Consider the following 26,306-nt stretch of genomic DNA (forward strand, 5'->3'; position numbering starts at 1 on the left):
ATTTTATATTTGACAAGTCAGTATATAAAAAAGTTTTGTGACAAATGATGTTTTAAAGCCGGAAACATGCAAGTGATTTTTTTTATATTCTTTAGAATGAACATTTTGATGAATCCAATAAAAGTAATAAAAATATTTGAATGTTCATTTTTTATTTCATGGGTCTACCTCACGGGACCGAAAGTGAAAAGCCCGAAAAAGCAAATATCGGAAGGCAAAGATCGAAAATCGAAAGATCTTAAGTCGAAAGATCAAAAAAAGGGTGGATGGTAAACAGTACTATGTATATATGAGTGGCATGCGGTGAAATTATCTATTTTTTTTTGTCATACAACCTTGTTTAATGTGCGCGTGCAGGATTCCGGAGGAAAAGACTGTTCCTCTTGTTCCTGTTGTATCCTGCTCGCGCAAATTAAGTGAGGATGTACGACGGGGGGAGACTTTTACCGCACGCCACTGATATATATATATATATACTAACCGTTTTTCATATGTTTGCATGGTAAACGTAAAATTTTCGACTTTTTAACATTCGGTGCGGTGACGGTCACCCAAGTGATTTTTTTTTTTATATTCTTTAGAATGAACATTTTGATGAATCCAATATAAAAGTAATAAAAACATTTGAATGTGCATTTTTTATTTAATTTATAAAAAAAACATGTACGCATATCTACATATTAGGCGGAGCTTACTGTTTCCTTTAAATAGAAATATTACTTATATAATATCAAGGGAATGCTGGTCAATTGCGTATACATACAGTATGTATAAATGGCCGTATCCGTAAAAAAATCAGTATAAAAAAATTGTATAAAAAATAAACACTGGAATTTGTCACGAGGTCTCCACTATTAGAATCAACGTGTATAAATTACTTAGATAATATTATGATTAAACCAATATCAGACTAGTAGACGTAAACGATAAAATAAAACACTCCAGTCCCCGCACACACCGAGTCATTTTCTTGCCGTTTCGGTCCTAAAACTTGGTAAAGTCGGTTGACAAACGCACTCTTCTCAATCGGCCTTGTCCAACCGGTCAAAGAATTGTCATTGGGGCGTCTCTTGATTGCCGCCCCAACGATCGAATTCAATGCCGGAGTCGGGACTGATGCCAACACTGAGCGGAGGACATGTGGGTGGCAGTGGGACGCGGGAATGAGCTCCGGTGCCGCCGCCTGGTGTGCGGCGATCGAATCCTGAATCTGGAGGTCCGCGAGTTTCTCCCAAGTCTTGCTGATGGGAGAGTTCATTTTTACAACCTTTACCCAACTCCTCAAGAACCTACGCAAACAAACATAATGAGATACGTACAAAAACAAAACTCAATCAGTTCAAAATATAAAATAAAAAATCATTTATAAGGATCGTCGACCTTTAAATTCGATACGAACAGTATGATCTCAAATATATCGTTCGAAATTTTTCATAATATAATTACATAACATTACTTTAAAAACAAACAATTCTTCTCTGTTCTGAACAAGACTCATATCACCAATCCATTTAACCCTTTGAGTGCTGACGTCTTTTCTGTTGAAAGTCAGCCACGCTGAACATTTCCAACTACATTTATTAACCCTTTGCCCGCGGCAATAAATATAGCGAACAAGCCCTGTACCTTTTTCGCGAATTTGGCAATCGAGTTTTCGACCTTAAATACAGAGTTTAATATTTACTCAAGTAACCAGATATGTTATTTAACACATAAAGTATTATTTTAAACAATAAAATACATAATATATCTCGTAGTTTTGGCTTAATTGTCAAATAATCATTCTTCATACAATTGAGACGTATCGTCGCCATTGTTCAACAGACGTGACGTCACATAAACGAGGTTTCAGTATGGTTCCACAAAAAACTAATTTTGACTGGTATATATTCATTTTAAGCAAATTTTATAGATGGCATTCAACTCTCAGTAATATATTCAACCAATTTTGAACCTTAAAACAGTTGAAATAGGCGCATATAAGGCTCAAAATCCCGTGCAAAGTTCAGAAATCCTATGGAAGACAGCCGCGCTACAGACTTGTCGCCCAAAGCTTCCATAGAAGTCGGCCGGGGAAAACGGTTAAGAATTCAATAGAAAGCAGGTATAAAAATTGTAGTTAATCCAAACAAACCCTAGATAACAACCGCCGAGGATTTCGAGTTTTGTAAAGGTGTATTTAGACTCTCTAATATATCTTGAAACAACAGAAGTCTATTAATGAATGTATTTTTCCAAAACCAGTTCCATCTTCATTGTTAAAATGTAAAGCTGACAATCTAAATTCCAAGCCAAAATCTAAAATACTAAGCAGTAAGGGAATTCCATCGGGTAATTCTGCTATGGTTATAAATTCAGAAATTCCGCTGTAAACCAGTCTTTATAAACATTGACACGGATTACACGACCCATGTTCAATGCTACCTGGAAAGGCTTAGCGGGTAGTCTAATTCTTGTTTATTTTTTACATTCTCAAAAAAACAAAGGCTATCGGCATATTTCAGGCTCATGGCCTTGTTGGCAAAACGCCAATCGGCGTTGGTCAGCATTCAAAGGGTTAAAGCAATAGTTCGTCATAGCGTAGTTCTTCGAGTGATATGGTATTCATTCATCCAATATTTATCTATTTCCAATTAATATCCAACATGTAACAATAGATAAAAGAGATAAAAATAATCAATACTTCCATATAGGAATCGCTGATGTATATAAAAGATCGCTAGAAAACAGTTCATCCTGATAAAAAATTATTTATATTAATTCAAAAGCGTTCAAAGATCAATTCTTTAACGATAGACCATTGACAGGTTTATTTTCAACAACTAAGATAAATCATTCATCGATTTCACTTGCATTCCATGTACACTTGTAATTCCAGCACTTCTCATATCTACCTTCCGTTCATAGCCACATGACCGACACATTGTCATTTCAATAGCTTAACGCATTCTACTATCACAACTAATCTAATCATATCCCTCACTCATGTTTTCCGTTTCCTGTCTCTCCTCATTATACAGAGCATATAACATTTCATACTTCTGAGTGCATTCGGACTTTGTGCAATTATATACATATTTCGCATCTGGCAAAATAATCGATCACAAACTTTCTCCTTCAGCGACATTTTTTTTTATTTAAAACGATATATATTGAATATTTACTGTATTTTTCTAAATAAAAAAAAAATAAACACGCACCAACCTTGCTCAGGCTTCGTGATTCCACATCGAGGCCTAAATCCCTCTCGAAACCATGCAATTGTCTCATGAAATGAAAGTTGGGCGCCACGTCTGCTTTTCTCGAACGGACTAAAGTAAAAGCGTCGTCTAAACTGAGCCGATGACACTGCATGAGATACGCCACCGTCACGGTCACCGAGCGGCTTATTCCAGCCACACAATGCACAAGAACGCCGCAATTAGACGATACGCCTTCTTCTACAAAGAGAAACAGGGAAAATTTAATAATGAATCTACTTTATGGCACGTGAATTGTAAAATTAAAATCGAAATTTGTAGATAATTGTTCTTAGACAACGCCTAAGTAAAGGCAACAATCGATATTCGAGTAAAAGCAAACTACATAGGAGAGCATTATACCACAAATTCATTAGACTACATTATTCAAGTGAGCTCAGCGTAATCTAAAGTTGAACATTCTCTTTCATCATTCTTGGCAAAATCTTTGAACTTTTTTGGAATTTCAGAATGGATTGGTTTGGTCCTAACAAGGCACAGGTTTTATAAGTTGTCTGAAAAATGTTCCTGCAACTTGTCACGTCTCGTTTCTGAGACGTTGCTTGGTTTATACGCTCGTCTGATATATCAGTGTGCGATTTCTTGCGATAAGACTAGTTCATCGACCTCAAATTATCCAGAAAGATAACATACGGGTACGATTTAACTGTGCATTGAGAAAAATACTTTGTATATTAAAAAAAATGTTTGTGCATTAAATAATCTCGTATTGTGCATCGAATAAAATATTTTGGCATTATATAATCATTCAAAAAAATAGGTTTCAGCATTAGAATAGATACAAAAAGTGGCAACGTTGCAGTCTTCCGCTATTGACAATTGTCAACTGTCAAAAGTGTTTACTTGTGTTTCTCACTAGTGAAATTATAATCTCACTAGGGAAATGTAATCTTAAATAAATAAAACCAACCCTAACTTAGCCTAACCTAATCAAACGTTGGTTCGTATTTTGATATTCGCGACGTTGCCGATACAGTTAATCTGTCATTTTGATGCACATTTCATCCACTTTTTAAGTAGCAAATATTTTTTTCAATGATCAAAGCATTGAAAAAATATTTAGAAATAAATGCACACAAATTTTTTGTAATGTATAGAAACTTTTTTTAATGTACAAAAAAAAATTTAATAGACGTTTAAATTGTTCCCATAACATACTAGCAGAAATTCATTGAATTACCTTTCAGAAAGTGATAAACAATGTTCAACGATGTGTCAAGCTCAATCAAGTGAGTGAGAAAGAAAATGACTGAAATAATGCTATCCTTTATTGTAATTGCTTAAAAGAAATTTCTCAATGAAAGTGCCCATTTTCAAAGTGATTCTTTTCGCCCCTCTTTATATGTTATCGGGGAGGGGGAAGGCTGATACTAAATTTGAGAATCACTGTGCTGGTCAATTGATTAAAAAAATATATGAATGAATCACTTAAGTTTGATAAAACAACAGCAGCATATCAGTTGTTTGAAAGAGTCACAAATATCTACATATTTCAATTGATATTGATTTTTACTATGATAAACGTTACCTATGAATTTAATAGCTTGAGGAAAATGTGTTGCTAAATTCTGACTCCAATGATCCGCTATAGGAATCTTCAAATAATTAATATCACCGTCGATGGACTCAAACACGTTGGGAAGATCAGGTGTGACGTTCAACACATACTGAAAGATAAAATCAAATCATTATAAACGAATACACAATAGTCGGATGCAAAAAATTGGCAATTAGTATTTAAATGAACCTTAATGTTGTGCCTTGCGAGTCCTTCGCAGTCTTCGCTATTGGCCGAATTCCCCAGGAATAGATTGGGGAGAATCTCTACGGGGAAATCTTGATGTGAAATGTGGTAACCACGAGTCTGAACGTCTTCAAAATCCGACGACGACCCGGAAGACGTTTTGTCATCAGATGTCAATCCACCTGATATCCTCAACGATCTGAAAAATCAAAACATAAATATGTATTAGAATCGGGAGAAAATTCGAAAGCAGTTTTTATAGTTGTATATCTGCGATAGATTACCGAAGTCCCATCAACGGAAGATGTGAAGCTGGACGGTCAGTAGCAGTTTCACTACACCACTCTGGATACTTCTGCCTGAACTCTTCAAAATCACCTGAAAAAAAAAAAACAACTGATTATAACATGATACAAAATTTAAACGATACGATATAATGTATTCAAATAAGTATTATGATAAAAATTCAAATATTTATTCTATTTTTAATGATGACCTGAGTAGAACAGATATTGTAAACAATATAATCTTTTTGTGTGTATAGAATACATAATCTTTGTCAATTTCCCAGTCTTATCGGAAGTTTTTCGTGAAAAAGAATTCGGAAAACGTAAAATTAAATATGATGTGTTTCATAGGGCAACGAGTTTATCACAAATCTATGACATATGCATTGTTCGATTTTCACGCGTCTATGGAATACGAAATGGCTTTGTATATTTAAATTTATTTATTAACAAAGAAGCAACATCCGACTGACAAAATATACAACACTGTTGTTGTACATGTTTAAAATAGTCGATGAACCGTTTTGTAATTTAGGATCGCTCGAAATAGACGAATATTCATTCGAGAAGGTTAAAAATTAATATCAGAGAGAACTTCAGCACAGCTGAAAAAATATAAATCGATCAAACTGTACTATGATTCAAAACCTAATTGAGGAAAAGAAACTAATTTATCAATTCCGGCATGACTATTCAGACATCGAATGAAATACTAAATAAAATAAAACAGTTTTAGAAGAGAACGAGCAAAGAAACGAGTGGACATCTTTCAGATGTCGAAATTTATCTAAGAAACCTGATCTAAGAAAGTCGATAAATCAACATGGACGCGTTTGGCTCAGAAAGGAAAATTATCATCAAGCGATGTAGGTGACAAGGAGAATGATTTAAATATTTCTTGAATGTAGGAGAGAACAAATTACGACAAAAAACTTAAGGATTGTTCACTGTAGGAATCAGTATTTGTAGATATGCATGTATATTTGACGTTACTCAAGGGGATTTAAAACCTTTTCTGTATCTTCTAAATACTTAAAAACCAAGGCCACATATAATAAGCGAGAATTCTTCGTACTGGGGATTCAAAGCGTAGTGCACTGGTAGAGCTATTGTATACCAGTAGAGGTCATGGGTTCAAGTCTCGGCCAAATACACTGCTGGCGAGATCTCGTGATTATTAAAACACAGATCAACCATGTCCTGTTAGAATTTTACGATTTTTTTTCTAGCTTAATTGTTTCTACAGTTTCAAACAAATTCGAGTTATTAGCATCTCCAATTTTTCGACTAACCCACGTAAGTTGATTCATATGGCGAATTACATTCCAACCGGTCAAAATGTACTACAACTGAAAATACAATTCAACTATAAGTTGGTACCGGATTAGATGGAGAGGTTGGGTTTTCGTGAAAACGTTACTCGACTAGTAAATTGAGTTGGAAAGTCGCACTTTTGTTTGGAACGCAATCTTAGAGCTATCGTAATACGACACTCATTACATAATTAGCAAATATTAATGGTTGTGGCTATTTTCAGGTACTACATCTGCGAATTATTAGCTATTTGCAGGTACTATATCTGCGAATTATTAGCTATTTGCAGGTAATATATCTGCGAATTATTGGCTATTTGCAGGTACTACATCTGCGACAGGCGCAAAGCCTTCTGCGCATGCGCGCGAACTTACAATCCGATAATAATTTCTTAAATTTAATGTATGCTAGACTTGTTTAATCAATCGTTCATTATACATGAGGCAAATAAATTTCGCACGTTATTATAATAGATTCATATCATTTAACTAGTTCGTGGCTTGTACTTGTATGTAGGTATTATACGTTGTATATGATAATAATTAATAATATTAACTAATTCGGACTATATTTTTTATTCTACGTCACTTTGCGAGTTCGAACTAAATTTTAAGAGGTTTAATACAAAATTTTAACAGTAAACACGCTGACAGTGACAGTTCACGCGCATGCGCAGAAGGCTTTACGCCTGTCGCAGATATAGCACCTGCAAATAGCCAATAATTCGCAGATATAGTACCTGCAAATAGCCAATAATTTGCAGATATAGTACCTGCAAATAGCCACAACCAATATTAATACATTATTGAATTCTTAAGCATTCGTAAAAACATCAGAGCTGTTATATTACAACTTGCGCATATTGTTGAAAGTTTATTTGCGCTTGTAGTGATATAATTTCCTAGTTGAATTGTATTCGAATACGAATTACCTAAAATGCCAGTTGGAATGTATTACAAATGAAAGTACACTTCGACTGAAAAATATATACAACAGCCAATAAGGTCTCGCGACCCATGTCTGTGTTGAGAGAACACGCTGGGTATAAATATTCGGCGGTTGAGGTCTGTGATTCATTCGGAGCTGGCTCGTCCTCGGATCAAGAACAATAATATTAAAAATAAAATAAAAAACAAACATTGTTGTTCACCTCGCTTATCATCAGAATATATAATATATACATATATGTATTTACCTATATATATAATGGGGATATTTTTGTGGTAATTGGATTATTAGTCACATTAATATCGCCCAAAAGACAATTTTTCCCATGAAAATCGCGAATACGGAATATTTGGCACTTGAGTTCTCGTTAGTATGATGGTTATCGGCACCCCATGGGGCGTCGCAAGGGGCGCAGCTCCATGGGGTGCCGTTGGGGGCGCCGCAGGGGATGCCGCAAGGGACGCTGCAGGGGGCGACGCCGGATTCTGGTATATACATATAATTTCGAAATAGACTTAATATATTTTTTTAATTTTTAATTTTAATTTTTTGCTTTTTGTAATTATCTTACTTTATATTACAAATACCGAGCGAAGCCGAGTAATACAGCTAGTACAATATAAAAAAAATAGAAAAATTAATTAATTAATGAAATAAATTATCAATAGATGGCGCTAAATGCTCAGAGACTAATTTCCTTAGAGGAAACAGTATATATAGAAGTTTTTTCTTGATCTGTTATTATGTACATATTATATTCATACGTTTTGTTGCTAGTGTTTTAACTGTGACGTATTTACATATGTCGAATCGAAACGACTATTTTAGTAAGGCGAGCGTTATCTCACACAGACACACAAAATAGCGCTATTATATATATGATTGAAGGCCTTTCGTAGTTATATTTATATTTTATCTTAAAGTAATATACATATTAACTGATGTAACTCAATAAAGACCTAAATTATTGACAATTTAATTTTACTTTCGATCTAATTGTTATCTGATATTAGTTATTAATAGAGGTAGGATAGCCAAGGTGCCGCTCATTGTTGTAAATCCTTTGTAAAAAAGGTTCGGCAAACCTTTAACAATGCATTTACAACATTTGAACAATACGCGGCACCCTCTGGGTCTGGGCTTTAGTTATTAAACGTGTATACACGTCGATAAGCATTACATTTCTGCCATTGCTGCTTTTTTTTTCCACACTTTTGCGCACAAAACGTAGACTTTCTCGACGATGCAAATTTATTTCAATTTTTGTTTACCGGAACCTGTCGACATATTTTTTATATAATTTTTTTAATGGAGCTTGGCAACCTTTAGGGCTTTAGCGCACGGGTATTCTGCACCCTCAAATCACCCCTGTACAGTACCATTTAAAAGGTCGCAAACTGCCCACGCACTGATTATTCCATTACGAAGTGGGCAGTCGTACGGCCTCCTAAAACCAGACAAGTTAGGTGATACCCACCAGAGCTTGGTGCTCTGTAAAAGGTAGCATATTTTTTTATTTATTCAATCAATCTAGGTACTTTCGTCATTACAGATCGCTCGAATGCGACGAGTATACTATACAGATCAAGAAACATACTAAATTATATACATAATTCGAAATTAAACATGACATCTATGGTCAAACATTGCAAACATCGTATACACTACGATCAACAAATATTTATACAATGCGAATTTTATATATAAAAATCATCCACAGAGACATCTATGGAGAGAAACCCGACGAATCTTGAGATTTAACATGAGATATAACAACTCAAGATTTTACGAGAGAAATGGGGAGGGAAAGCCAATTTTGCAGGAATGATTTCAATGAAAATCGAAAAAATTGGCAAACTCCGACAGGAAACGATCGACCTGGTCACAAACCAAGGTCTGGACAGCAGCAGCCAGTGTGACTCGAACTCGTAACCACACTGACCATAGCAAGATACACGAACCACTAGTCCGTGCTGCTGGTTTTTGAAAAGCATTTTCGAATGTAAAGCTTAGATCGGACTATATATAATATATATTAAATTTTTCTACTACATACATATGTATGTTGTTTGTTTATCTGCTAAGCAAACCCACAATTTTAAATTTTAAACCACCGAATTTGGTATACTCATCTCAGATTGCTATAACTTTTATCATTTCTATTATTATAGAAATGACATTTCATTCTCCTACTGGTATTTCTCATATTTTCACCGGACTGCAAGTGTAAAAAATTGTGAAATTCGCTGGCCATCATTCTTTTTTTACCATTAGGGTGAAAACACACTGAGTAGTACGTATTTTTTTTAGATACGAAAAAGCCGCAACACCCCTAGCCCATACACATGGTGCACAGTCCCAAAAATCACCCCCTGGAGTTTTTCGGTGATATTTTATCCTTGCTTGACAGCGATCGATAACAGTGAATCCCATATTTGAAGAAATGTCGGAGAAACTTGTCGGTTGCATATGAATATGCATACACCTGCAACCTCCCAAATATATGCATTCTGCATGTGCAACTACACCCAAATTCGGTTTAGGGAACACCCACTGTGGAAAGCCGAGGACGTGACGTCCCATACCACTCAGTGTGTTTTCGCCTCCACTGTGAGAGGGGTTCCAAATCAAAAGCTTTAATCTTCAATATTCGGATAGGTGTTTTTTAAATATTTAATTCGTATTTGTTAACATATATTTTTACTAATGATACAGAAATATTGGCAGTGTGGAGGAATTGCCATCCCTGATGAATATCAGGTCTAAGCATAGCTCGTGCAGTCAGCAATATAACTCGGTGGTTGTTTTCGCCCTTACCGTGAGAGGGGTTCCAAATCAAAAGCTTTAATCTTCAATATTCGGATAGGTGTTTTTTGAATATGTAATTTGTATTTGTCAACATATAGTTTTGCATACCTCCTTTACGTTTCACTTACGATTACAATTCAGGAAAAAGTTCGCCTCTTATCCGATCGTTTTCATACTTTGCCATATTGCTCATTTAGGTCATAAACATAAGTAAATGGATCCTCCGCCATTACGACGGTGCAAAAATATCGTTTAAGACTCGTTTGATATCTGCCCGCCGAGATAGTCGTTGACGTTTATCCCATCGTTTGTATATTAGTTTTAAACATAGATGGCGGTAGTAACATAAAATTATTGTTTTTATTAAAAATAATGATTTTATATACAAATTATAGAAGAGGTTTGTTTTTAAAAAACTTGTTTTTTATTATTTATTACTAAAGATACAGTAATATTGGCAGAGTGTGTAGGAATTGCCATCCCTGATGAATCTCGGGTCTAAGCATAGCTGGGGCAGTCAGCAGTATAATGGTGCGTACGCACCAAGCCAACGAATGGCCCACAGGCCAACTTTTAAAACCAGTAGCGTACAAAATATCGAAATAAAAATTAAATTTAAAAATTGAAATTAAATATCAAAATTAAAACTATTATTATTATATTAAAATTAAATTCAAGTATCAAAATAAAATTATAATCATTATATTAAAATTAAAATTAAATATTGAAAGTTAAAACAGAACATGCACAATTTAAATAAATTTTCGAGATTGACCTAAAATTAGATCATCAACAATCACATACAGGTAATCCTCGACTTTTGTTTGTCGAAGATGTTTTGACTTACGAAGATACGCACTAAGATCGAAAAAAAAATCAAAGAATTATTATTTTTACTTCCCCGTAATGCGCAGTTACTGAGAATATATCATGTATTAGTATGGGTGATCCAACGATTTTTGCTAACCCGGTGTGTTGTCGGTCACATCAAACGGATTTTTTTATTCTTCAATTGTTTCTCTCGTCGAAATAAATCAAGTAATTAAATCATTTCAGAGGTAAAATTTATCGAATAATGTGTGATTATTAATTTTATTTCGACGAAAGAAAAAAAACCCTTTGACAAATCACCGACATCCGACACCGCGTTTTTTTATGAATTATTTTTTTTTTATCGATCATCCACGTGGAAATACAGTAACATCTCGTGACGATTTTTTTTTTTCGCTCGTATGCAGAGAAATTATAATATTTCTCTGGTTTTAAATGCGGTATCGTCGTAATTCAAAACATCAACGATGATCTAATTTTAGCTCAATCTCGCTCTTTAGCTTGATTTTGATATTTAATTTCAATTTTAAAATTCAATTTTTATTTCGATATTTTGTACGCTACTGCTGGTTAAAAAGTTGGCCCAAAATCGTCGTTGGTTTAGTCCGTAAGCACCATAACTCGGTGGTTGGTTTTGCCCTTACCGTGAGAGGGGTTCCAAATCAAAAGCTTTAGGGCGCGATCACACAGCGAGGGAGCGGTATGCTGTACGCGGGATATTTTTTTTAGATAGTTTTAAACACACACAAAATGTAGGGTCATACCGGGTATGATACGCCGGATCTTACGGGATCGTGCGGGATCGGAGCGGTCTCGTTTAAATTCTATAGAATTGTTTATACTAACTTGACGGTGATTTATATCAATTCGTCGACCCTCGGACGACGCTTGACAGTGATCGATAACGGTGTAACCCATATTTGCAAAAAAATATAGCAGAACTTGTCGGAATAATAAGATTATAGAAAATACAAATTACATTAAGAATTTCAAGCTTTTATTGTTTAATAATTCAGTTTTAAACTTAATTAGTAAACAATTAACAAAAATAGACAAACAAGTGTCCGGTTTATAACAACAATTGACTAATATTTCCGGGTAGGTTTAAGAATTAAATACTCATTCGATACTTTCATAAACAAACTCTGCGATCACGGACAAAGATGTATTCAGCATAAAGGGTTTTATGTAGTACACTAATTGTTTACCGGAACCAATTGTTACTAAATAAACAGAAATGACTAGACAATGGACTCAAGTTTTTTGGTACAAAAACTAAATACGTACTTAAATCCCTAATACCATCAACAGATAAACGAACAAAGATGTTTTTTACGTAAAGGGCTATAGTGCACTCAATATGGACTGTAACTAATTGATACTGAATGCATTTCCGTATGAATGTATGTACATGTCGATACAATAACATGTTCGTTTAAAGAGAGCCCATTTTTACTTTATTTTATATCAAGAACAAAGTATTTTTTATTTATACTTTTTATACTCAAGAAAGTGGTGACTGCAATTGCAGTTTTGTGTTTAACATCACAAACAGTTCGTCTTTTGAGCTCGGTCACCGCAGTTCATAATATCGGTACATCGCAGTTCATAATGTCAGAAAAATTAATAGAAGTTGTGCGACAGTACGAATGTGTCTATGACGCCAGATCCGTAAAATATAAGGACCAAAACATTCGCAATGAAGCTTGGGAGGAGATGTCAAAAAAAATATGGGATACACCGTTATCGATCAATGTCAAGCGTCGTCCGAGGGTCGACGAATTAGTATATATCACCGTCAAGTTAGTATAAACAATTCTATAGAATTTCAACGAGACCGCTCCGATCCCGCACGATCCCGTAAGATCCGGCGTATCATACCCGGTATGACCCTACATTTTGTGTGTGTTTAAAACTATCTAAAAAAAATATCCCGCGTACAGCATACCGCTCCCTCGCTGTGTGATCGCGCCCTTAATCTTTCAATATTTGGACAGGTGTTTGTTTGAATAATTAATTTGGATTTGTCAACATTTGTTTTGCTGATGATACAGTATTATACTGTTTTTCTCTTTTTACCATTAGGGCGAAAACACACTGAGGCTGAAAACATATCTTGCTACGGTCAGTGTGGTTAGACCGTAGCAAGATATGCTAACCACTAGTACATATGTACACACACATACATAGATCCTAAAAGGTTATAATCCACTGACGCCCACGGAGCGCCCGCCGTCTTTGCGCATGTTTGAATTTATATTTATAACGCAGACGACGAAAATGTCCGAATCAATTTCGGTGGCTCTATAATGGAAGTAAAAATGAAAAGCGAGCGTGGGCTGAACAGCGTATGCCGTGTGCGTGGGAGGAAACGGTGAGGGGGGGGTTGAGGGTAGTTCGGGGGATGTTTCCAGGGTCATTCATGTTGCGCGCGTCTGTGGTGGGGGCGCACGTGGGCGCTCACTGAATGGAGCGCCGCCCCCGCCTGAATGGGGACGCGGGGGCGGGAGCGGAGGGGCGGGAAGGACGGCAGCCCCGGGCCGCTCGATAAGGACGCGCAACACGCGCACACACCTCCATACCTACACCTCAACCTACATACCCACACCCCAACAGCCACACATCTCCACATCCACACTCCAGCCCACGCCACTTCACCCCCGCGGTTCAGAATCTCACCCCCGAAACTCTGTCGCCCACACACACTACATACATACATCCTCACTTCCCGACGAGTGACACTTCCCGCAAATGTCGAAACATTCAATGGCCGACACGCTATCCGATCGCCACTCGACCTTGGGTTTCATTCAACAGAGGCGTACATGTTTCTGTCGTAAGGCTCGCGGCGTAATTAGCGCCCCCGTGCTGGCGGATGACCTTTGCGAGTGGCGGGATAAACCTCCGGCTGAGAAATTCTGGGGTGGAGTCCAAATACCACCCGACCCCCCGAATTCATTTAAATTCAAATGTCAAGAACACGCTCATAGCCCGATGAAATCGTATGTAACAAATAACAAACTCGAAATCCTTAAGGGCGAAATCGCACAGCGGTGAATGTGGCACGTGTTATTTTTTTTAGATCCTTTTAAACATGTAGAAAAAATGTGACGTTCATGGCACGCATGCATGGCACACGTCCTTTCAAAACGACACTTTCGACCTGTCGTTGAAATTGTATGGTAGTATTTATCCTTGCTATACCAAATCCGTGATCTATACCAAAACTACCCTTTGGACCATTTTCGGTAAAATTGCATCCTTGTTTGACAGTGATCGATAACGAATATGGGATACACCGAGGAAGTTTTTTGTTATTATGTTCGTATATTATATTCATTCGTACGTTTTGTTGGCAGCGTTTTAACTGTGACGTACATATGTCGAATCGAAACGACTATTATATTACGGCGAGTGTTATCGCAGACAGACAGACACACATATATACAGCATCATCATATATATATAATATCGCTAATATTATATATATGATGATGCTATTTTGAAAAGAACGAATAATTACAAAAATGCCCCTCTCATACGAAATGAATGCATTGGAGGCAACAAGAATGAGATTTGATCTAATCGAAGTCAAAATTATAAATAACCAGGGCTGTGGAGTCGGAGTCGGAGGCGTGGAGTCTGAGAATTTCAATCGGAATCCGAGTCAAAATGAGCTAAGAAGAGGCTAGGAAAAAGTCAACCGAATCCGACTCCTTTTTATTATCATTTTAAATTAATAGTATATATTACGGTATGTGTCTCAACTAGAGTCTTAAGTAGATAAGAGTCAACTAGAGTCTTAGAGTCAAATAAGTCTTACGGTATGTGTCTCAACTAGAGTCTTAAGTAGATAAGAGTCAACTAGAGTCTTAGAGTCAAATAAGTCTTACGGTATGTGTCTTAACTAGAGTCTCTAATTTTATTGCAGTAAATCGACTAATAAATTGAAACAAGGTCTGTAATTCTTTTCTGATTGGCTGGATTGGTCGTGATCTGTGACCGTGATTTTAGTGACTTGCGCGAGATCGCGTATCTATAGGTCGTGTGGTTAGTGTGTACATTTACTAGTAAAATTGTTCTTTTAGATTGAAGCGTTTTCATTTATGCACACTTTAACTAAATCAGGTGTGAAAATGATGCCACTCCAACTAAGTTAAAATTTCATTTAAAATGACAAAATCAACTAGTAATTGTATATGTTACAGTGAAAGCATATTTCAAGTGAAAATATATTTTCACCAATTCAAGCAGTGAAAATGTATGAAACAATGAATTTACAATGCTTAAATCTATAAATTTAACCCTAACAACCCAATCTTAAATGAATAGGGCCAACCCTTACTTAACCTAACCTATTCTAGCCCTTAAATAATACCAACCCTAACAATCTAATCTTAAATGAATAAAACCAACCCTGAAAATGTAACTGGTTATGATTTCACTGAAACGTCAGTAAAAATATATTTTCACTGAAAACATTCACTGAATTAAAGATTTGTCCCGCAAAATACATACACATATGTACCTTTGGAAACACTAAAATGAAATAGGTGTGGTTAGCATGTACATATGTAGGTACATGTACATGTACATGTAGGTAGCATGTACACATGTAGGTACCAAAATAGTATTAATCGATCGAGCAAAATTTTCTGAGAATCCTTTCAATCTGCTTTCCATTCTTGGAATTACATTAGTTTCTCAGATTCCATGGAATTGGCGGATAAAAAAGACTACGAGGTCAGACTTTGACTACGTAAGAGTTCCTGAGATAGCCCAAGGCGGATATAAAGAAGAACCATAGCAGTAGCGTAGTTCAGATCCAAAAGTTGCTTGCCAAAAATATATTCATATTTAATTTGATCAAGAAGAAACGTTTCTTGCGTAAATTTTAGCATCAGGCTAATTTTTTAAGTAATTTTCCAGTTTAACTTAAGTTTTAATAATCACCAACTACGGAGAAATGGTATAAACAAGACCGTTTCGTTGAAACCGTGATACAATTTGCACAAGTTTTCCTAAAAGAGATCTCCACAGCTTGTTTACTGACCCCAAAGGTTACACGGATCATCAACTGGGAATCCTTGCACACATCTGCTTACAAGTCATGTGCAAGTAATAATAGACATCGCTTTAGAAAAGTAACAAATTGATCAAAGACGCAAAATGAGTACAACAAATACGTGACAACTCACAAATCACACTTCTAATGCAAGACATTGTAAGTCACCTTTGGTGTCTTAATGCAAATGTAGTAAACAACCTTTGCTGTCAATTCCGGTTTAAATAATGAGATATTTTAATCGATTCGTAACGCAAATGACATAATTTAAAAATAATTGAGAGAAAAAACTCATGACTGTCGATTTAAATGCACAGTTTGAATTAGAGACAGAAACACTTCAATTCAATTAAATTTACATACAAGATATTCAAATTTTAACAAAATCATACAAAATCAAAATCCCGCATAATGAAAAATAATACGTTTCGCACAATGGAACCAAACCGCATGAGTAATATTTAGACATCAGCTGTTCGTGAATGGTAAACAAAAATATTTTGATTTGTTTTTATCACATGACAAATTTACCCAATTCAACGGTGTAATAATATCATATAATATAATATCAAAGGTTTTTTAAATTTCGATTTGTAAAATTGGCTTGTTATTTCAATAATACAATGCATTGACAGTCAGATAATATTATAATCATTCATGCAGCGCCAGGCTTTGAACCAAACAACCGTTAGTTCCATTGGGCAAAACTACGTCCATTCATACGCTTCATGAATGAATACAAATGAAAAATGAAGTGCTTCATCGACAATCAGCAAACGCATCCGCATCACGACAGTAATGACTCAGTCATTACTAATGAGGGAGGATAAAGCCGCAGAGAGACTAAATCATACGGCACGGCACGCCTAGGTAGACTCCAGCTGTGAATGGGCGTGTCTTAATGTCATTGTTAATTCGTATATTTCTTCAAATATGAGAATCACCGTTATCGATCATTGTCAATACAAGGATGAAATATCACCGAAAACATTCCAGCGGTGAGTTTTTGGCCTGGATTACGATGCATGCGTGCTAGCGTTTTTTTGACATGTACAAAACCATTAAAAAAAAAACAATAATAACACGCCACGTATCACTGTGTTGCGCTTTTATATAGAACCGTCTCAATAATGAGTCAAATTTTATTTTGTATAATCATTCAATTATCACAAACAGATATAATAAAAACCAGGGTTGTCAATTCGGCTCAAATTTACCGACACCAACATTATTTTATCAAATTTACAGACTCCAACTTGAACGATTTTAGTAAGATAGACTTTTCTTGTGTGTATAATATGTAGTAATAAAAATAATTGTGATTTTCAAAATATTAAAACTTAAAAGAAATTTAAAAAAAATCACTAAATAACCTTTAGTGAAGTAAAAATATATATGAAAAACGTATCTCTATATTATATTTTTTCTTCATTAGAGAGCTTATACAGCAAATTTTATAAGATATAGTGAGAAAATTTTAAAGTTATAGGCGTTTAAGTAATTAAAATCTGACAAAACAAGTGGGGGGCGGAAAGTCAAACAAACAAGGCTACTGCTTATTAGCAGAGGGTGAGCTGTCACCTTCTCCAAATTTTTTGGATTCTTAAACGTGTTTATTACCATTACATTTCACCATCGACTTTTGTAGCGCAGAGATAAAATTGAATCTGTCTGTCTGTCTCGAATAGGCTCCTAAACCACTCAACCGATTACGATGGAACTTTCAAGATTTGTTGTATGCATATCCGGGAAGCTTACCGTGAAAAAAAAACCTCTTAATGTTATATTATTATTATTTTTACTACTATCATTGATACTACGGTTGTCAATATCATTATTGTTATTTTTAAATATTTAAATTTTTCTCTTATCTACATATGTATGTATATGCGAAAATTTTAAAATGGTTTATCTATTAATAATTATATTTTATTATCATTTGTGATTAATTAAACTGTAAATTTTCCAAAAATAAATGAATAAAATTAGAGACTCTAGTTGACGCATACCTCAATACTATTAATTAAAAATAATAATAAAAATGAGTCAGAGTCGGTTGATTTTTTACGACTCCCGACTCCACAGCCCCGATAAAAACATACACCAACAGGATTTGAACCAAATATTCGTTAGTCCCTTCGGGCAAAACTACGTCCATGTATACGCTTGATCAATGAATTCAAACCAAAAGGGGAATACTCAGGCATGTGGCCGCTGATTCGATGCGAGACCAGCGACTCGTCATTCAAAGAGAGGAGGGAGATGAATCGAGAACCCACACACATCAATAAAGAAGCGTCTGTGAAATGTTCATTCAATATGCGGCCCCCCTCAGCAAATACGTACACGTAGAAAAGAGCCAGAGCTGCGCCGAGGCAAATGCGCAGCTCTACCACATCCCAAAATGCACTCATGGGGGCCACAGACTTTATACATTTTCATTTTTATTGCCGACGAATAACGAATCTTCAATAAGGCCATTCGTATGCAAATCGTTCGTTGTGTGTGTATGCATGATTTTCGTATGAATGGAATGTTTAGTAAACAATGCGTTTGATGTGTACGATAATTTATACGTACGATTTCGTAATGCATTCATACAAATGTGCACTTGAATGATGAATCGATCGATCGATCGATCCATCAATAAGTGCGGTCGTTATCATGAGTGTGTGTGTGTGTATGTCAAGACATGGTGTCGTTATCTGTTTATATTTGTGTTTTAGTATCATTCAAAATATCCATTACAACGAATTTGTTTTTTTATTACATTTTATTGAATTTCATTCACTCGCGTGCCTAAAGGTCTGACCGCACTATACGGCCGTCGACTGCTGCGGCACGACACAACACGGCAATGTTGATACAAAAGGCAACTCTGTCGCGTGACGCGTAGTGCGTTATGGTTACCTGACAACTCGTTCACAGATTTTCCGTAAACCGAGGATGCGCTCCAGGCATTACGTATACGGCCATCTCATTCTCACCCCGTCTGTTCACCAAGATCTCGTTAACTATGCCATTACGTATGCAGCCATCTCTTTCACAGACCGTCTGCATGGCTGCATACGTAATGGCATAGTAATCGAGATCTTGGTGAACAGACGGGGTGAGAAAGAGATGGCCGTATACGTAATGCCTGGAGCGCATCCTCGGTTTACGGAAAATCTGTGAACGAGTTGTCGTGTCACCGTGCGTTATATCTAGAGGTAGGACCGGAAGCGTGCCGTTTATTGTTCAATTGTTGTAAATGGTTAGTAAAAAAGGTTCGGCAAACTTTTAACAATGCATTTACAACATTTGAACAATAAACGGCCCCCCCAGGGTCCGGGCATTGTACTTATATCTCATACAATTTCATACAAACAATATTTGGCCGCACGCTGCCGTTCGTGTCGCAGACGCATAGTGCGGTCAGACCTTAATTTGGCACGCGAGTGAAAAATTTCAGCATTCAGCGCTATCTTTTTAATTGATTCGTTCTTTTCCAATGTCCAAAATTCAAAAGCTACGATACATAGGGGGATTAATTCGAATTGAATGTTAATAAAAAAAAATTGCTACAACTTAACCCTTTGGCTGCTACGAGGTTTTTCAATGTCCAAGCGAAAAATGCTAACATTTGTAATTACTTTATAAAAAAATAAATATTATATATTTTTTTCCATACTTACTTCGCCGAACGCGCGTAATTTATTTAATACTTTATATACATTTTTAAGAAGCAGTTGTGGACTCGCGCTCTCTCTTTCTGTCTTGCTTTTACATGCGTGCGTGCGAAAGAGATACCTACATATATACACTAAATAAGTTTTGACGATTGTTTCGGACGCATTATTTTTTTCAATAATCTATTTTTAGACATCGATGTATTTGTCGTTGTTAAAACATGCGATACATTTGAAACAGGTAGCAGTCTTTCTCTCTTTCTTTCTTGGTTTTAATTGTGTACGTGTGAGCGAGACACACAAGGATGCGAAGTTTCTAATAATCAAATAATTTTTCAACATGTATCATAAACATTTTGTATGCATTTCAGTTGCATTTGATTGATTGCACGAATTCGTGACGTCTCGTGACCTATATAATTGAAAGCGGATTTCTATTGTTTTTTGCCATTTATTTTAACTCTGCAAAATGTTATCGGACAGTGAAAGTGACAAAAGCGAAATAATAGCTCCTCGCCGAGGAACTCGACAAATCAGCAGCTCTACTGATACTGAAAATGAATTTATCGACAATAATCAATTCCCAAGTAATAACTCCTTATATGACTTTGACAACGAACCCGAAATTTACTTTGATGATGAACCCGAAATTGAAGAGCTTTTAAAAATTGATAAATATTTATAAAGCTTGATTGAAAAATACATATAAATACGTATATAAAAAAAAATGTTTCGTGCCACTGATGCGCTGGCAAAGAAAGTATTGAAATACGACAATTAATGACGACAACAACGATCGTCGTAGCAATCTTCGCCAATTTCAAAACAACGATTTATCGTTGTTGTAGCAGTCAAAGGGTTAAGAGGGTTGGACACCAGCGCCTTGTCCATACAAACGTATTACACTTCTCCCTTCCTCAATTATGGCACTAGTGAAATTATTTTTTAATATGTTATGGATATCCACCATAGGCATGTTTCTATCTTTTTATTTTTTTGATTTAATTATTTTTTATATGAGCTAGGAGCCACCAAACATCTACAAAATCGCCTCGTTTTTACACCCACGAAAAGAGTCCAGCGTGTTAATTTAACGGTTGATTTTTAAAAAAATACGAAGACACAAACATAGAAAATGTCTTTCTCATGCCGATGATGATTTTTTTTAAATTGGTCCAGTTTCGGAGGAGAAAACTGGAGAATACGAAACCTCGATTTTGTCGATTTAAAATTGGTATTATCTGGTCAAAGCGCAACTGTCGCATTCACTCAATATATATATCGAAGAAAGGAACGGCAACAAAATTAAGGTTTCGGGTATCCAGCCCTCTTAAGGGTCAAACAATTTTTTTTTTATTTTATATTATAAAATGTGTCGACAAAAATTTGGGCTCCAGCAGAACTTCGTTCGACATGTATGTAGTTGTAAAAACTATTATGGTTTTGTAATTTTAGACAAATATAGGTAATAGAGTTCTTCATTATTAAGCAATTACTGAACAAATCTATTTTTATAATAATAATAAAATAATAAAATGTTTCAGTTCAGAGATGGAAAATCGATTTAGAGCTAAAGTGGCAAAAAATCTTAAATTCTGTTAAAAGAGGAATATTAATATTGTTTTTTTTTTTGCAAAGAGGCAATATTGAAATATGATAATTCCATTAAAATTGTTTTTTTTAAACTACCCACGTCTTTCTTTCCTAGAATCCATTATTATAATATAAATAAAACTTGTTTTTTTTCAATATTCAAAGCCCGTAGGCAAAATTGAATTTACTTATTATTTAGTATCAACCAAGAAAAAGGAGGTATGTAAAAACAACTTCATCTATTGTTACTACGTACATAGATAAATATATTGATATCAGCTTTAAATAAAAAATGCGATCTTCTTGTTATCGGCAATGAAATCAATCATTTCCTATTTAATGGTTATCATCTAAAAGTTGCAGTCTTTTATATATTTTTTTGTGCAAATACAACAGTTTTGCACGGACAGTGTTTTATTTACATTTTTTATTAATAAATCCATAAGAAAGATTATATTTGACAGTAGGAAGACAAATATGCGACTTTTATTGGTCAGCTAAAAAGGATCTGACCAATAAGAATCGCGTATTTAGAAGTTCGTAACAAAGCTCATTGGCTATATAATAAGAATTCAAATCCAGATTTTGTCTACGATTAGGTCAATTGAGATGAGACATAATTATTACTAGAGATCCGTATTTTAGTATGTATTTCTTTCGGATACAATTTTCAAAATTTTTGCACGGAATATCTTGCACTCGAGGTTTCATTAGAATGAATGTTCGCGTGTGACGGATTGAATTTTCGGGTTCCAGATATTCCATGATAGAGATTTTAGCAACGTGTGCGAGATTGATTTGTGCGGAATAATCACCGAACCTCAAAAAGGATACTACATATATGGTGATTCATATAAGCATGTCTTATTTACTATTGTTGTTTGTTATTATTATTATACATATACACAGGGCTCCAACTAGCCTTAGAGCGTCTATCAGTGACCAAACCGCGCAAAATGGCAAAGTTTCAATTCGATCGAAAAAATGTGGGAATATTGCCTGCACGATTAGCGAAGTAAAACATAGAAAAGCCTTGTAATTATAAGATACTAGCTGTTTTACCCGGCTTCGCTCAGTATTTGTTTTATAAACAGCTCATTCATCACATTCCTTCAATTGAAATTAGTACCCTATCACTAAAACGAAAGAGCTCTCTAGGTGAGAATTGTAATGTCACAGAATTTAAATAAGTGAGTCTTAACTTGTTCGGTTCGACGTGTTAGGAATTTACTTCAATCGTGTGCGAAGTAAATCATAGAAAAGCCTTATAAAAAAAGACGAATAAAAAAAAACGTTTTCCAATTAGACGTCATGGGACTGTAAACAGAAAAAACACCAAAGAAAGAATTGTATCTACAAAAACAAACACGTTATTGTTTTGAACTTTTTACTTTACCTATGTACGTAGTAACAATAGATGAAGTATTGTGATCATGCGAAAATTCGAACTCAGAATCGATCACTGGTCACGTTTTCATGATCTAGAAAAAATTGTGTGTGTGTGTCGTGTATTTTGGGGACTTTTTGAACACAGTTAGTCCTATCTAACTGAAACTTACTATCGGTTACTGAAATTCTTATCGATAAGAGGTAAATTTTTTTCAAATTTTTAAGTTGACCGGAAATGGTACGTCCCCTTATAGGTGCCCTCTTTTCTATAAGTTTTTGAATTCAATTATCTCCCAAACGGCTAACGAATCGGATTGAAATTTTTAAATATAATAGAAATTGTTAATTTTATACCCCAATATTTTTTCGAGGAATCGAGGTTTTTTATGTTTTTCTCAGAAAACTTTTAATTTATTGAACTGAAATTTCGGTTCGGTGAAAGAAAAAAAGTAAAAAATGAATGGCTACGTCCACACTACCGATATGTACACCCGATATTCTCGAATTTTCCATATCCAATTCTCATATTGCAACCTGTGGTTGCTATTTAGGAACTAGTTATGGAAAAATTCGCAAATATCGGTAGTGTGGACGTAGCCAATAAGAGAAAAGATATGTTTATTTTGGTTCGGTGATTATTGGTCACAAAGCGCTCGTCCAAAAGTCAATAAAATCTCTATAACGGAACAACTGGCAACCGAAAAGTCCATCATACTAACGATACCCATCCAAATATTCCATATTCGCGATTTTCATGTCAAAAATTGTCATTTGGGCGATCGTAATCTGACTAATAATCCAACGACCGAAATGTCATATCTAGTTTGTTTTGCATTCATAAACATCAAACTCTTTAGAGTAACAGATTAGAATTTTCAATCATCAAAAGATATTCGAATATTTGGCAGCCCTAATTCGCAGTGGCAAGTGCAAACGGATAATATGCTGGGGTCGCACGGCGAGTCGATTGTTTACATTGCATCAGCAAGCTTCAACCTCCGACTGGGAAGTTTACGCGCACATTTACGCGTGGGCGAACACACGCACACACATGCAGACTCAGTTCTAAAGAAAAAAAATCCAAGCGAGAGCGGATATGACGCGCTCCACTCCGTCGAATTCCTCGAACGGCATGCTAGCTACTGGCGCGCAAACGGGAAGCACGAATCCGGCTGGTGAACGGGAAGCGTGCTGAATGGGAAGCGCGCTGAATGGGAAGCGCGCACGCAGGGCGACCTTGAAGTGTGTAGTGTGTTGTGTTTGTGTGTTGTTGTGCACCTTCTAGGCAGACGACCGTGGCGCCGTCGTGCCGGAGTCTCTTGAGGAGCACGCGCCGGAGCAGGGGCTCGGCAGGCTCGCCGTAGAGCACGAAGAGCGTGGCGTGCGCGAGGCGAGCGCGCAAGTCGCGGCAGTGCGCGGGCACGGTGGCCGGCAGGGGTAGCTTGCCAGCGGCCAGGCGGCGCAGCATGATCGCGGGCACGCTCAGGTGCACGGCGTGGCGCACGTGGCCCGCCGCGAATTCAGCCGCGCCGCGCAGGTCGAGCACGAGCGCACGCGACTCGCGCAGTCGGCACACCACCCACTCGCCCGACACGCGCGCCGCCTCGCACGAGCACGACCACTCGCACGCGCACTCGCCCACGCACGGGCACGCGCACCGGCACACGCGCACTTCCTCGTCCGACGGCATCCTCTCACTGACCGCTGCCACTGCGACGACTGCCCGCGAATGGGACTACTGACGACTGCCCGCGACTGCCGCGACTGTCGACTGTCGACGCGACGACTGCCCACAACTGCCCACGACTGCCGCCCGCAGTCTCTCCCGTCGTTCACTCGAAACTCCCTCCCCTCCACTCCACTCCGCTCCCTCCCCGCCCCTCTCCTCCTCTCCCCGCCCCACCGCTGCCGCGCCCATTCATGACCGCCCCCGCCTCTGCCCTCGCCCCCGCCCCGCCGCGCACTAGTTGCAAACCATCGTTTACGTTCGTTTGTTTTTCTGTTATTTTTTTTTTTTTACTTGACTTTAATGCAATTTCGTCCGTTTGTTTGTGATTGTTTTCTATGCTAGTTTCAGTTGGCCTGGTGTGTGTGCTTATGAAATTAACCTTGCTACTACAGTAGAACCTCGATTATCCGCACTAATTGGGGATGAAGGTAGTCCAAGGATGGATTTTTTCTAGAAAGGGGGGGGGGGTGATAAAAAAAATGCAATTAAAATCCAATGAAAATATAATATCAGAGATCTTTAGATCTCTGTGATAATATAATATCACAGAACTTTAATACAATTTCGTTTGATTGTTTTCTATACTAATGCTCAATATAACTTTTCGTACTTAATCTTGCATTAAAAAACCTATCAATTTTCATTTCGCGCGCTAGTTGCAAACCATCGTTTAAGTTCGTTTGTTTTTCTTTTCTTTTTTTTTTTACTTGACTTTAATGCAATTTCGTCCGTTTGTTTGTGATTGTTTTCTATACTAGTTTCAGTTGGCCTGGTGTGTGTGCTTTTGAAATTAGCCTTGCTACTACAGTAGAACCTCGATTATCCGCACTAATTGGGGATGAAGGTAGTCCAAGGATGGATTTTTTCTAGGAAGGGGGGGGGTAATAAAAAAAATGTAATTAAAATCCAATGAAAATATAATATCAGAGATCTGGAGCAACCACTTTTTGGAGTTGCTCCGCTCCAACTTTAATGCAATTTCGTTTGATTGTTTTCTATACTAATGCTCAATATAACTTTTCGTACTTAATCTTGCATTAAAAAACCTATCAATTTTCATTTCGCGCGTTAGTTGCAAACCATCGTTTACGTTCGTTTGTTTTTCTGTTTGTTTGTGATTGTTTTCTATACTAGTTTCAGTTGGCCTGGTGTGTGTGCTTTTGAAATTAACCTTGCTACTACAGTAGAACCTCGATTATCCGCACTAATTTGGGATGAAGGTAGTCCAAGGATGGATTTTTTCTAGAAAGGGGGGGGTGATAAAAAAAATGTAATTAAAATCCAATGAAAATATAATATCAGAGATCTGGAGCAAACACTTTTTGGAGTTACTCCGCTCCAACTTTAATGCAATTTCATCTGATTGTTTTCTATACTAGTTTCAAATGGCATGGTGTGTGTGCTTCTGAAATTAACCTTGCTACTACGGTAGAACCTTGATTATCCGCACTAATTGGGGATGAAGGTAGTCCAAGGATGGATTTTTTCTAGGGGGGGGGGTGATAAAAATAATGCAATTAATACATAAAATAAATATAATATCAGAGATCTGGAGCAACCACTTTTTGGAGTTGCTCCGCTCCAACTTTAATGCAATTTCGTCTGATTGTTTGTGGTTGTTTTCTATACTAGTTTCAGTTGGCCTGGTGTGTATGCTTCTTAAATTAACC

At 36.5% G+C, this 26,306-nt stretch overlaps 1 protein-coding gene across 2 annotated transcripts; it reads right to left on the bottom strand.

The window, feature by feature from the left end:
• Positions 1 to 572: 572 nt before the first annotated feature.
• Positions 573 to 24,753, bottom strand: Mkp3 (Mitogen-activated protein kinase phosphatase 3). 2 transcript variants are annotated; one of them, XM_077429748.1, is made up of 6 exons: positions 24,186 to 24,752; positions 5,289 to 5,382; positions 5,008 to 5,203; positions 4,789 to 4,927; positions 3,201 to 3,440; positions 573 to 1,289 (listed from the first exon to the last, which is right to left on the bottom strand). In XM_077429748.1, the coding sequence occupies exons 1-6, from the start codon at positions 24,595 to 24,597 to the stop codon at positions 1,282 to 1,284; spliced, it is 1,089 nt and encodes a 362-aa protein (XP_077285874.1). In that variant the 5' UTR covers positions 24,598 to 24,752; the 3' UTR covers positions 573 to 1,281. The 2 variants fall into 2 exon arrangements, with proteins under 2 accessions (XP_077285874.1, XP_077285873.1); XM_077429747.1 differs by having other exon boundaries at positions 580 to 1,289; positions 3,205 to 3,440; positions 24,186 to 24,753.
• Positions 24,754 to 26,306: the final 1,553 nt, after the last annotated feature.

This window comes from Arctopsyche grandis, chromosome 4 (assembly GCF_051622035.1).
Source record: "Arctopsyche grandis isolate Sample6627 chromosome 4, ASM5162203v2, whole genome shotgun sequence".
Taxonomy (NCBI): domain Eukaryota; kingdom Metazoa; phylum Arthropoda; class Insecta; order Trichoptera; family Hydropsychidae; genus Arctopsyche; species Arctopsyche grandis.